The 13560-nt window shown below is 42.5% G+C and overlaps 1 protein-coding gene across 2 annotated transcripts in view; it reads right to left on the bottom strand.

Annotated features, from left to right (window-relative positions):
* The window catches only part of FNDC3B (fibronectin type III domain containing 3B), a 402180-nt gene that overhangs the window by 127735 nt on the left and 260885 nt on the right, over nucleotides 1-13560 (bottom strand). For both annotated transcript variants that reach the window (XM_075004071.1, XM_075004072.1), the window contains exons 8-9: nucleotides 6846-7003; nucleotides 3803-3862 (exon numbers count right to left, since the gene is read on the bottom strand). In XM_075004071.1, the coding sequence (XP_074860172.1) occupies nucleotides 3803-3862; nucleotides 6846-7003 (218 nt within the window). The remainder of the gene's footprint in view (nucleotides 1-3802; nucleotides 3863-6845; nucleotides 7004-13560) is intronic.

The following is a 13560-nucleotide window of genomic DNA, read 5'->3' as shown; positions in this document are numbered from 1 at the left end:
AGCGCTTCAGTGTAGACATGAATTTGCATTACCTATGCTGACAGGAGGCCATTTTTCAAAGGCTTAACTAATCTCCCTTCCTGAGAGGCAGAAATTGGGTCAAGAGAAGAATTCTTCCATCTGCCTAGAGCTGTATTCACTAAAAACTAGGTGAGCACAGCGACATATCTCCAAGATGTGGATTTGTCACCGCCCTGGGAAGTGCAGGTATTCTGATGTAAGTTCACAATGTACACTAGATCTTCATCCTTGGTGATTTCATGCCTCCACAGTGTCTATTATCAGATTTCCAAGATCAGAGAAAGTAATAAGGAAAACCTATCTTAACCTTTAAATGTTAAATTAGTTTTAGGGAAGTGGCTCTAATCTCAAAATGACCTGTGTTCCTGGAGTTGTACTGTAGAATTCACTTCAAAAAGACTTGAGTAAAAAAGTCCAGAGTTCACCATAATCCATGAGTACTATATGACAGACCACGTGAATTCTCATCAAAAATGGATGTCTGTGTACTGAAGAGAGACTGTTTGAAATGGCTGCAGAAAATGTACTTCTTGAAAAAAAGATGTAGGTTCATAGTGAATCTATGCATGCAACAGCCTGAAGTTTCTTTGTGCCTCATACACAAGAAAACTTTTTCAAGAAATGTGTAAGAAAACATAAAGCCTCAGAAACACTGCCAAGGTCACTGAGAATTAGGATGATCTCCATACTAATTCCCAGTTGTGCAACTTTATGGACTTCCCACATTTACTAGGGATGGCTTGAAAACAAGATTTTTGTTTTGTTAATTTTCAGATTTTCAGATTTGTTTTCATTCTGCATCAAAACAAAATGGGAATCTTTTCAAACTGAAAGGCGGATGTTAGGTTCATCTCAGATGTGGGAGCTTCAGGTCCAAATCCCTGCTCTGAATCAGGCATTTGAACCTGTATCTCCCCCATCCCAAATGAGTACCTTTGCCATTGGACCATTAGCCATTCTGGTGTCAATCAACCTCTCTTTCTTCACCCCTCAAACCTCACCCTTGCTCCCTTCTTCTTGGATTTAAGTTTTCACAAAAACTTTGTTTTGAAAAATCAGCATTTTCAAATGAAAAAGTTCTGTCAAAATATTCCTGACTCAGTGAGGTTTACTGCTTGCAATGCTTTAAAACACATCCCCAACCTCACCAAGAAAAACAAAGAACAATACACATTATTTGGATTTGTAACAGTCATTTCTTCACCCTACTACTTTCTGTGCTGCCACTTTGGGGTTCTATGCTCCTGTGGCAAGGAGATCTAATATCCTGAGGGACATAAGGACGGGATGCAATGCTTGTTAATCCGCAAGGTGACTGCAGGGCTGACCCACAGTCACTATAGATGAAGATTCCTTCTCTCTAGAGAAAAGGCACTCAGTCTTGGGCACTCAGAGAACTATCACAATTGTCTCGTAGTTGCTATGACTGGGACTCTTGTTGGGACCCAAACACATGCATGATCCACAGATTTGGAGGAAGTTATTTACCCTTTTGCTCTTCCATTTGAAAACAACACTCAGGTATTCCTGGAACTCAGACATTTATTTACTTTAAAAAAATTTAACACCAGCAGACTGACATATGTTTGATATTGTAAATTCAGAAGCAATTTTCTGTTTATTAGATTAAGCCATTACACAGAGTGGTAGAATTGATCGGAAAAGGGTACCAGACTTTGCCTTTGTCTAGAAAACAGAAGGAAACAATAGACAGAAGGAGTGAAAGGAAATTTTGTTCAGGATATTGAACATAAATGAACAGGATGTGAATTTGAGGCCTGGATTAATAAAACTCTTTAAAAAGCCATAAAAACACTAATATAAAAACTTGGTGCTAAAATATCAGTATGTGTGAAACTGAAACACGTGCTAACAATGAAAAATAACTGTGCAACCAACATATGGCTCTATAAGAAAAACAATCTAGAACTGGATGTTTGCTGTTGGGCGTTAATTTGTCAGTTTTAAAGAGGTATATAAACATACAGTAAAATCTTTTAAAATATCAAGTCAGTTTACAGAATATGCATATCGATTTTGATAATATCCTTATTGTTTGAATACTGATAATTGGCAAAGTATAAACAGTATATCCTTCCACCATTCTGCCTATAGAACTTTCCATTACAGATTATCCTAGTCCTCCAAAAAAGCTCATCTGTCGATATAAATACTTTCATCCCTTGCTATACGAGCACAATTGGTTCCCAACTTTCCGCTCGTAGGTGAAAAGTTGTAAGAGGGACACTAAATTCCTATTAAAATACATGGAAAAGTCTCCGATTGGTTCCTAAGGGCTCCTAACTCGGGGAAGGAGTGGCAGCAGGTGGCACTGCTTTTGAAAGGCAAGTAAACCTTGGGTTGGGAAGGGTTAAAAGCCGGGGGCAGTTTGGGGCCATGAGTGGGAGGGAGGATTAAATTCTGGTGTGGAATTCAGGCTGCGGGGCCATCGGGGGGTACAGGGGGCAGAGGGGGTCTGGCTGCCACGGTTTGGGGACGTGGGGCCGGCAGGTGGGGAGGTCAGGCTGCAGGGCCGAGGGTCCAGCAGGGGTGGTCTAGCTGCAAGGCTGCTGCAGAACAGGGCCCTGGGGGCTGGCAGGAGGGTCTGGCTGTGGGGCCAGTTACGCTGCCACAGTATGGGGCCGTGGGGCTGGCAGGGGGGTCTGCCCATGGGGCCAATTAGGCTGCCGTGGTACGGGGCCACAGGGCCAGTTAGGCTGCCACAGGACAGGGCCAACAGGGGTTCAGGCCGTGGGGCCAGTTAGGCTGGGCTGCTGAGGTACAGGACCGCAGGGCTGGCAGGGGGGTCTTGCTGCGGGGCCATGGGGCCAGTTAGGCTGCCGTGGTATGGGGCTGCAGGGCTAGAGGGGGGTCAGGCTGCAGCAGATTGGGGGTCAGACTACCGGGGGTTGGAGCTGTGGGGAGGGGGTTACATGTGTTAGTGGGGGGAGTTCAATCATTGAATGAACTAGGGGAGGTATATGTGTCCCTTGTTCAAGTAACTACTCATAAATAAAGTACTCGTTTAACGAGGGATGAGTGTAACAGCTTCAACAGTATTTGCATCTAAAGGGTTATTTTTCATGGGGTCTCAGCCTAAAGTCTAAGTTTTCTGTGCAATTTTGTACACTGATATTTTTGTGTTCATAATTTCCCCATACTCATGAAGACTTTTAGCACAAACATTTCTTTTTCACAGCTAAGATTTTGCATGGATAATATCTGCAAGATTGGAATATACTTTTCAAAACACATTTTCTCAGTGCAAAGCTACAATCTGGACAGCACACAATCACAAAAATGACCTAGAATATCCAGATGCTGGAAAAAATGGTCAGTTTCAGTATTTCTCAGAGACTTGTAAAGTCAAAGCTAATAAACGGCAGTGTATGGTAATGGATATAATCTACTGGGCAGTCAGCACTACTTATAAAAAATATGGGAACACTGGTTTCATTTCCTAGCCAACCAAACATAACGGCACGCTGGAGAGATGCCAGTTGCGTCAGTCAAACACTTCGGCAAGCGTGAGATATACTTTGATCCATAGGCACTCTAAGGCCTGAAGACAACAATATGATAGAAAATGCATTGTTTGATAATCTCGCTAATAATTCACAGCCTCAGAGATGGAAACACACTACTGAATACTTGAGGGCTACTGAAAAAAGCACTGTGAAATTCGTGAGACATATCATGCAAAAGACAAAAATCTCCATTTTTTTGAAAAAGATATAATTGAACAGGTTCTTCTTAAAAGCTTTACAGATTCATAACTCACCTGACATGATAATCTGTTGCTGGCCTCAGGTCTTTAAGGTTATATTCTAATTCTTCTCCACTGCAGAAAGAAATCATCCATACATCATGAAAAACAATACTTCAGTTAGTACAGCTATTGACTTTCTAATGTCTAGGGGTTCGACAAATGATGCATTGAAAAAATAAATAAATTTCCAAGGTAGGAAAATAAAAGTAATTAACCTAGGATCAATCTGTCAACAGACTGGAAATCTTTACAAGATTCCATATTAAAGGAAAGAGAAGTCGCTTTGTTTTCCATTTATAAAGTAATCTTACCATACGTGTTTGTTTCTGCCAGGACTGATAAGACACTTTCCTAAGCCTTGTGGGCATCCGGCTCCGGCATCCTGGAAGGGGTGGGGCTGAGGCTAGACTCCCCCAGCCAACACTTCAGCATTGCTGGAGCCACAAGGCACATGTCCCTAGGAATTCTGGCAGCAAGTTAAAAGCCTCGGGGTTTTGGCCACTGCTGTGGCCTAGGTAACAGCTGCTGCCAGGAGCCCAAGGCCCTTTTAAACCATCAGCTCCCCGTGCAAAGGCCTCTTTTGTCCCCGTCACTCGATCCCATCAGTGGCTCTGGTTTCCACACTTTTTTTTGCATATCCTCACCTATATTTAACTTGCTAGGCCTTTCTACTTGCCCTGAGTTATGATGAAAATGTGGTGAAATCATTCAGCTGTTACATGACATTTTATATTTATCACTGAAAAATCCCTGTTTCAGAAATCCTGAATCTTCAGATAGGATCTGAACTTGAACTTCAGCCTCTTGTGCTAATGCTTCACTTATGACCCTTATTTTGGGATCCTGTCAAGTGCAGTGTGCTATATTTGGGCTCAGGAGGGAAGCATGTAAATGGCATTATTAACAGTCATAGCTTGAGACTATTCAAGTCAATGGCAAAATTTTAAGGACTTCTGTAGTACAGGATGGAAGAGTTAGTTAATTTTTAAAACATGCACTCAGGCCATCCTTACAATTAATGAGCCTTAGCTTGTAGCGGCTACTGGAGAAGAATTAACCCTTTACTGTCTTCTCTTCCAGGCCAACTGTGGTAGATGGAAAATTAGAATGACAGTCAAATTGCTGAATTCACGCAGGTTTTGTCTATCCCGGGACTCTAAGTCGCCTCTTGTGTTCCTTGTGCTAATTTTCAACTCTAAGTGCAACAGTAACTGTGGTGTATCCCTGGAAGAACAGTACTGAGTTTATTGCTGATTTTATTAAAACACAGAAAATATAATCTCAATATAGTACCTATGCAGATTTGAAACACGTTTTTTACCTAGTCAAGTAGGGTCTCATAACAATGTGATGCATGTCTCAGCAACTGTTTTGAAAGCAAGATAACAAAAGCGGGGGAGTGTCCCTTTCAGGGGAACGTGTTTTCTGAGCTGGCAGAAGTTAGATATGGACAAAACAGTCTAATCCCTGAAAATTGAGGATTGCTTCTTATGACACACTAGCACAAGTTAGAGCACTCTGCTCTCCTGGGAAGATAACATGGCCAATATTTTGCAAGATTTTCTTTGAATTGCATTTCCCCTAGCTTGTCATAATAGAACATCTAGGCTACGTCTACACTTGCCCCCTACTTCGAAGGGAGCATGGTAATCAGGCTGATCAGAGAATACTAATGAAGTGCTGCGATGAATATGCAGCACTTCGTAAGGCTAATTCTCCCCACGGCAACTTTGAAGTGCCACCATGCCATGTAGCCGCGGGCACATCGAAGTGCCTGCACTACTTCAAAGTATCTTTACTCCCCAAAATGCACTTCAAAGTGCCCACAGCTACACACCGGCTGGCACTTTGAAGTTGGACACTTCGAAGTTGCCGCAGGAAGAATTAGCCTAGGCTGTGTCTACACGTGCCCCAGACTTCGAAATGGTCATGCAAATGGCCATTTCGAAGTTTACTAATGAAGCGCTGAAATGCATATTCAGCGCTTCATTAGCATGCGGGCGGCAGCGGCGCTTCGAAATTGACGAGCCTTGCAGCCACGCGGCGCATCCAGACGTGGCTCCTTTTCGAAAGGGCCCCGCCTACTTCGAAGTCCCCTTATTCCCATGAGCTCATGGGAATAAGGGGACTTCGAAGAAGGTGGCGTCCTTTCGAAAAGGAGTCCCGTCGGGACGCGCCGCGCGGCAGCAAGGCTCGTCAATTTCGAAGCGCCGCTGCCGCCCGCATGCTAATGAAGCGCTGAATATGCATTTCAGCGCTTCATTAGTAAACTTCGAAATGGCCATTTGCATGGCCATTTCGAAGTCTGGGGCACGTGTAGACACAGCCCTAATGAAGTACTGCATATTCATTAGTATTCTCCAATCAGCTGTGTGGTAAGTTCCAGGACATCCTGAGAGTGGAGATGAACTTGGCCATAAAAGATAACAATTATGCTACCTGATTTTGCTTCAGTGAAATACATGGAGGACAACTACTTCATCACGGTCAATCTGGCATCTCAGCCCTTTTTTCCATATTGTTGCTTAATGGGTGAAGAATATATGGAATTTCACTGCAGGTACTTGATCACAAAATGACCTCATTGGATCACAGAATTTAGAAAATGCTGGTTTCGTTACTTATGCCAAGATTGGGCCTGTTGATGGTAAAGTGCACAAAGGATAATTATGTTGGGAAACCTGTTACAATCCCAAGCTACGGAGACGTGCAGCAGCTTGTAGTTTTAGCTCTGGCTGGCAGCTCTCAACACCAGGAAAGTGCAGGCAGGAGAGATATCTAATTGGAGGGATAGGAAATGGTAACTGTATAATCTCTGGAGATGGATGAGGAAGCAAGTGACATCACGTTCAGAGATAGCCTCTATCACAGATACACTCTCAATTAAATTGCTGGGAGCTTTTTCAGGTGGGGGTGCAAATTACAAAAACTGAGACAAAATATTTTTTTTTGTGAAATTGGTAGGGCACCAGAGCAGGACCTGAAGAACAAGGATAACTCATTTTAAACTAAAGTATAAAAATAGAATAACATTTGATAAAAAGTAAATAGTTACCTGTAAACTATTTTGTACTTTCCATCCCTCCCTTTGTCTGATAAAGCAACCTCATAAGAACAAGCATATGGCAAGCCGTTATTGTGTCTGTCCACACTTAATAGGCCAGCTGGAGGACACCAAGTAAGTAAAACTGTTCTTGCTTGAATATTTGAAACCTATAAAAAAAGTTAATGTAAATGCCAAGTACTGTGTTCTTTTATAAATATAACAAATATGTTTGCTCTTTACCAAGGAACTGCTTGTAAATACCACCCCCAAGAGTTATGAATGCACCTAAGTAGTCATTAAGAAATGTAACGAATTAGAAAGTGGCTGAGAGACAGAAAACAAAGACTTAGGCTTTGCTGTGAACAGTTCAATGATAACCATGTCTCAGGATGCAAGACAGACCCAAAAATAAATAAATATATAACCCACCGTTGTATACACAGACATGCTTAGGAAAACTTCAGGGCATAAACCAATCTCTACCTGAAAAAGACTAAGAAGCGGCAAGCTACGCCCATCCATAACTGTCTTTTATGGATTCACAGCACCTTCTTTTGAAGCGTAAGCTGCACGCCGCTGTTAAGAGACTGCAAACTGGACTAAATGGGCCACTGGCCTGATTCCACATGGCATATCCCCATGTGCCTATGTTTTTGGCAGTGTTTATTTAACAGTGAAGAAAGCCACTTCATCTTCTGAAGTACAAAAAGGAGCTGAGTATAAGCAGAATCACTGAAGGTGGCATTAACTGAAGTATTTGTAAAGCTGTGCTAATGGAGAAGGCTAGAGGAAAAACATTTTGAAAACTTTAGCACTAATTAACTCCCAAAATATCTACTTCAGCCTTGTATACACTAGGATATTTCTGACTCATAATTCCCAATGAGTGTAATGCTACTGTGGATTCTGTAGTTTAGAGGCACTCAACAGTGTGTTGACATGTTCATCCACACTGTAGTCTTGCCAACAGTTGAGGTGCTCCTGTCAGGATTTCTGATGGTCGCATCACACATTAAAGTCTATTAGTGTATAAAGCCAAATAATCCTGGTGTAGACAGAGACAAACTAGCACAGCTTTTTTGCTCTGCTATATTGCTTAACAAGATGATCCACTGGCATAATGCCAGAAGCATCATATTCACCACAAGCCTGTAGAGTACAGTAGCTTCCATTTGAACAGATTTCTGATACCATGCTGAGAGAGCAAAAACCGGTTAATGCTTCTAAAATCAACGCTGACAGTGGCTATCCTGGAAAGAAGGTTACTCTTCTGAAGAAATTCCTGGGAAATCATTTTGTTGCCCTGAGGACTCTGTCCCCTGATCTGAAGTTCAGATAATAAAAATGACTAATCTTTTTAAAATTACAGTGTCAAATGTAACAGTGAAACAAATCAGCCTATGTGAGGGTTATATTTGCACAAGGTTTTATGTTTCTCATTAATTTCAGCTACTTGACAACTTTTATTAGTTTTATCATTCTTGCAGATTTCTCCAAAATACTTACAGAGCAAAAATTTCTGTTATTTCAGGAGGTGTAAGAAGGAGGATGATTTACAGACTCAGATATAAATTTCCTATACTTTTCCACACTCCTCTCCCATTAACAACAACCGTACATATTACACTAATTTGCTGTGCAACTGTGCTTGGAATTTACCCCTTCAGGTGCAACATAGCTTGCAAAAATGTAGCTTCATTAGGAATAGGGTTGGAATATTTGCATTTAAAAGCCATACTTTCCTGCAGGAAAGAGCTCTGGAAATCATTAATTTCCATAATGCAGATCACTTAATGTCTCATCCGAAAAATGCATTGCCTCTAGCTGATGAAAACCCTAAATCCTTGCTCCCAATCTTGATAGATTGAGCACATGCCTTCTAAGCTGAATCCTAAACTTGTGGGTTTATTTATTTATTTACTTACTTATTTTAACATTCTGAGAAGGGGTGAAACCATCAAGTCTTTCTCAACTCAGTGTAAACATTTTAGTTTTATGTCAGTAAGTTTAGTTAACCATGCCCAAAATATCACAGCAACATAAACAGAAATTTTACAACATGACGTTTTAAAAAGTATTACAAAAAGTCTTGAGAACCATTCGCAAATTAGTCTTACACCAATTTTCCTACTACAGTAATCCCTTGTAATGCATGATTTCCAGTTGGGCTTAACTTGCATTAACATGAGTTAAGCACAACTCAAAATCCCGCTTCCCCCAGGCCCTGGCTCGAATCCCTCAACCCCATGTGGCCCCGGTTCAACCCTCGTGCCCCAGTTCAACAACCCCCCCTGTCCCCCACATGCTCACAGTCCCACAGGGCCACATGGCCCCAGCTCAACTTCACCCCCTTACAGCCCTAACCCACCTCAGGCTTAACTCCCCGGATCGCCTCAACCCACTGTCAGGCTTAACCCTCCCCAACTGCCCCACCCCCACCCTAAGTCTTACCTTTCAAAAGGAGCTCCAGGTGCTCCTGCTGCTTCTTCAGCTGCAGAACATGCGTTCCGCCAGGGAAAAAAGCCACCCCCGCAACTTACAGGAAATTCATGGTATGCGAGAGTGCATGAGAAGGCAAGCCTTGCACAACTCCAGGGGCCACTGTACAGTGAACTCTTTCATATCTGGCATTCTATCACCCAGAACTCTTAAATAACCGGCATTTTTAACCATAAGTAACTTTTAATTACTTTTTCCGTAAGTACCGAATAGTGAAAGTAAACACAAATACAGCAAATACAGTTTACAGTGTACAATACTACTGTTGTTGGTAAATAAAGTACTCTGCATACACTTTTGTTTCTTAATATCTAATCTTGTTTTTCTATAGTGTTACGCATTCTAGGTATGCCTATTATCCAGAATATTTGAATATCCAGCAAGCTCCTGATCCCAGGTCTGATGGATATGAAAAAGTTTACTGTCTTGTCCTAGAGTAATACAATAACAGTTTGCTTCAAACAACTGTACTGATTAACCAGACATCTATACGAAAATCCCAAAGACTCTAGTCAGACAAAGCAAGTGAAATCTCTTAGGTATCTTAACAGAATGAAATCATAGCCAAAACTAAATATACTTGCAGCTAAAAAAATTACATTTGAGATCAATTAAGTGTTTTATAGGTCAAAGAGAATTTTGCAATACAAATATCCAAATGGTATTTTTCTGGACATACATTACTACCAGATGAACTACTGTGAAATTTCTTCTGTTATTACAGACATACGCTTTCATAATGGTTTTTCATGCGTCCAGACAGGGATTTGGAACTTGATACACAATAACCAGCCAATGTTCTACTGAATATTTTTTTATGACTACTAGCTAGGACACACGTATATATGCTCTCTATTTGGTAAAAAGCCCTGTCCTTTAATGAACTTCAGTGGTCTGTAGATAGTCAAATTTCTCTTAATGTAAGAGAAAGTAAATCTTATGGGATACCCACCAGAAAATGTTGACATATATTTAATACATTAAAACCAATGTGGCTCTGCACAGGCTGTTTCACACGAGGACGAATGCTTACTATGGCTACCAGCTAAGGGACTTGTTCCATTAACTGAAGTGATATAGGGTTAAGCTTCTGCTGCTGAAGATCCAAGTTCCAGTTCTTTTATTGACTTGTTATGTTGAACATGTAGCATCTGCTGATGTCACAAACTGAGTTTTAAATTCAATAGGTAACCAACAATTAAATTAACTCCTAAGTAAACCCAGAAAGTGACAAACAGGTTTTCTAACACCCTGGCAAAAGCTGCATGATGCTTACTTATACATAAGTAGGATTAATTGTTAGATGAAGGGAGAAATTGCAATTCTGAGTTTACATTTTTAGCATGGCAAACTACAATAGTACTATGCACAGAAGAGTGAGAATCAAAACAAATATGTTTATGTGACTCAAGGAGAATACAAGTCTTTATCATTTGGGGAAATGATTCTCCTTTGTGTACTGTCCTCATGCAGACGGAAAGGTTCATGTTGTCAGAAGTACTTTTTCTAGTTAGATAACTTGAACCATGCTGTCCTACAAGACAGTGTACTTGATCTTTACAGATTTTTTTTAAGGTCAAAATGTACCTACACACTCATTGTCACATTGAGTTGTGTGTGCGTCTCTAGTAAAAAGCACAGCTAATTAGTTGCTGCAAAGCTCCTCATCTTACACAGTAAATGCCTGCTTGATGTGCTATTGAGAGGGTGATGGAACAAATAATTATTGTACCAAAGTCCTTATAAAATAATGCCAAGCTTTGTGTTACAACACTGATAAATATCAGATCGTCCAGTCATTTAGGTCCCAAAAACAAGGGCCAAAGTTTCTGTGCAAGTTTACTTTGAAATTCTGACTTAGTGTTCACAAGCCTTTTGCAATGTGGGGGTTTATTGTAAGTGTGCAAACTACATTCCTTTGTTCCACAGAGGGCAATGCTTGGAAGACTTGGGAGTCAGATGAGCTCATGCCTTTTACCGGGTTAAGTTTTCTCTTTCAAATCATGGCGTGACACTCTAGTTCTTAATCTGGAATAAATCCCTACCCCTGTGTCTACACGAGCCCCTTCCTTTTGGAAGTGGCATGTTAATGAGTGGGTTCAAAAGATGCTAATGAGGCGCTGCCATGAATCTGCAGTGCCTCATTAGCATAATGGCAGCCACGGCGATTCGAAAGTGCGGCTTTTGAATCACGCACCGCCCGTGGAGACAGAGACTTTCTGAAAGGACCCCCCCAATTTTCGAAAGCCCCTTCTTCCTATCTGGTGTTACGAAGAAGGGGCTTTCGAAAACTGGGGGGGTCCTTTCAGAAAGTCTCTGTCTCCACGGGCGGTGCGTGATTCAAAAGCCGCACTTTCGAATCGCCGTGGCTGCCATTATGCTAAGGAGGCACTGTAAATTCATGGCAGAACCTTATTAGCATATTTCAAACCCACTCATTAACATGCCTCTTCCAAAAGGAAGGGGCTTGTGTAGACCCAGCCTATGAGTTAAAAGGACAGTAGAAACAGGTTCTTTATCACAAAGTCGATCTTCATTTGAACTCAGACCCAGCATATCTATACTGCTTCTCCTTCCCCACACGCAGTTGTCAGCATTTGCTGAAAAGATGAATTACCTTTTCTAGCTTCTCTGTAGCTGCTTAAATCCAGTCTATTGTGCTGAAACACAACAACAGTACTCAGCCAGTTTTCAATCTTGTCCTCAGGTTTCGCCTCTCTTAGGAAGGTGGTTGCTTCAGAGAATGAGTACTTTGTCTGTGACATTAAGAACTAGAAACTCACCAGGATTTCAGGTTAAACAAACAATCCTGGGAAAAACCTAATCCTTGAAAGAGCTGTCTTACAAAAGGGAAAATTTGGTATGCTCTACATGAAGCTTCCTGAAATAGGCGGTAACATCAGGTAGTGTAAAATGGATTCATTGTTTGAATTTAAATTCATCTTCAGCTGCCTCATTACTTCCTTTGTTTTACATACACTGTAGTTCTTTTATTAAACGATTTATTTTTCCTCTTCTATATATGCTTTGTGGGCTACAAATATTTTAGTACTATTGAAAAATGGCAATTACATAACACCACTTCTCTCACACTACCGACTACACACATATATCACATTCACGTACATGTACAGTAAACCCTCGATTTAAAAGACCAGTTGGGGGGAGGGTAGTCCATTGTTCCCAAAGGTCTGTTAAACGTGAGCGTTTACTGTCCCTGCCAGTCTCCCCCATTCTCCAGCCTCCGGCAAAAAAAAGAAAATCCTCTGCCTTACCAGAGCTCCCATGGGAGAAGCCGCTGGACCTCCACCTCACTGGCACCCCACCGCGCGCAGCTAGAGCAGCCCTGCAGTGCACGGCTGGTGTAGCCACTGCATAGCTTGGAGGAGCCACCATATGCTCCTCCCACTATGGGTGTGGTGCGAGTGCCGTCCAACAGTAAACTCTTTCATATCTGGCACTTGGAGGCTGCCAGATATTCAAATGTGCCGTGTGGTGGAGAGGTGTCTTCCTCTAGTCCCTGACAAGGCTCTGTGCCTGCCTGTGAGGGGCTCTCGTCCTGCTCCTGCTGGAGCACAGTGGTCTCGCTTGGTTCTCCCTTCTTCATCTCCTGGCGGCCCAGCAGCTCCTCCTGCTCATGGCTTAGCTGGTGCAGCAGCTCCTCCCGCCACCAGCTGCATGGCTGAGCTGCCCTTCTCCTTCAATGGCACCTCCTTCTCCCAGGCAGCCCGTGGTGGGGCCTTGCCATGCCGCTCTTGTTCCTGCTTTGCCTGCTCCCCAAAGGCGGAGCTTCCCCTGAGGTCAGTGAGCTGCACTTCAGCTGTCTCTGGCTTCAGTGCACTCGGGGGCACTCATGGGGCTGTGAGGCCCCACACCAGCTGGAGCAGCACACCCCACCAGGATAATGCAGAGCTTCCCCTTAGTGGAGCTGCCTTGCCCTGGGCCACTGGCTCAGGGGTGCCCCATTGCAGGGGCCACCGGGCATGCACTGCTCCCCAGATGGTAGCTGTATTCTGCTCCCCGTGTGACCAATGGGTGGAAGAGGAGTGGGATGAGGAGGCAGCTGTGAGCAGTGCAGCCCCCTGCAGGAGGCGGCCCAAGCACCAGGATGGCACCTGATGCTGGTTGTTTGAGAATTCCGATAGATTGAGTACTGGTCAAAAGAGAGCTTACTGTAACTAAAATTCAGAAATTCATGCAAAGATTTCAAAGCTCTCTAGAAATA

The sequence above is a fragment of the Carettochelys insculpta genome, chromosome 10, assembly GCF_033958435.1.
Source record: "Carettochelys insculpta isolate YL-2023 chromosome 10, ASM3395843v1, whole genome shotgun sequence".
NCBI lineage: Eukaryota > Metazoa > Chordata > Testudines > Carettochelyidae > Carettochelys > Carettochelys insculpta.
The sequence above is the reverse complement of the archived record's forward strand: the minus strand, read 5'-3'. Positions and strand labels throughout refer to the sequence as shown.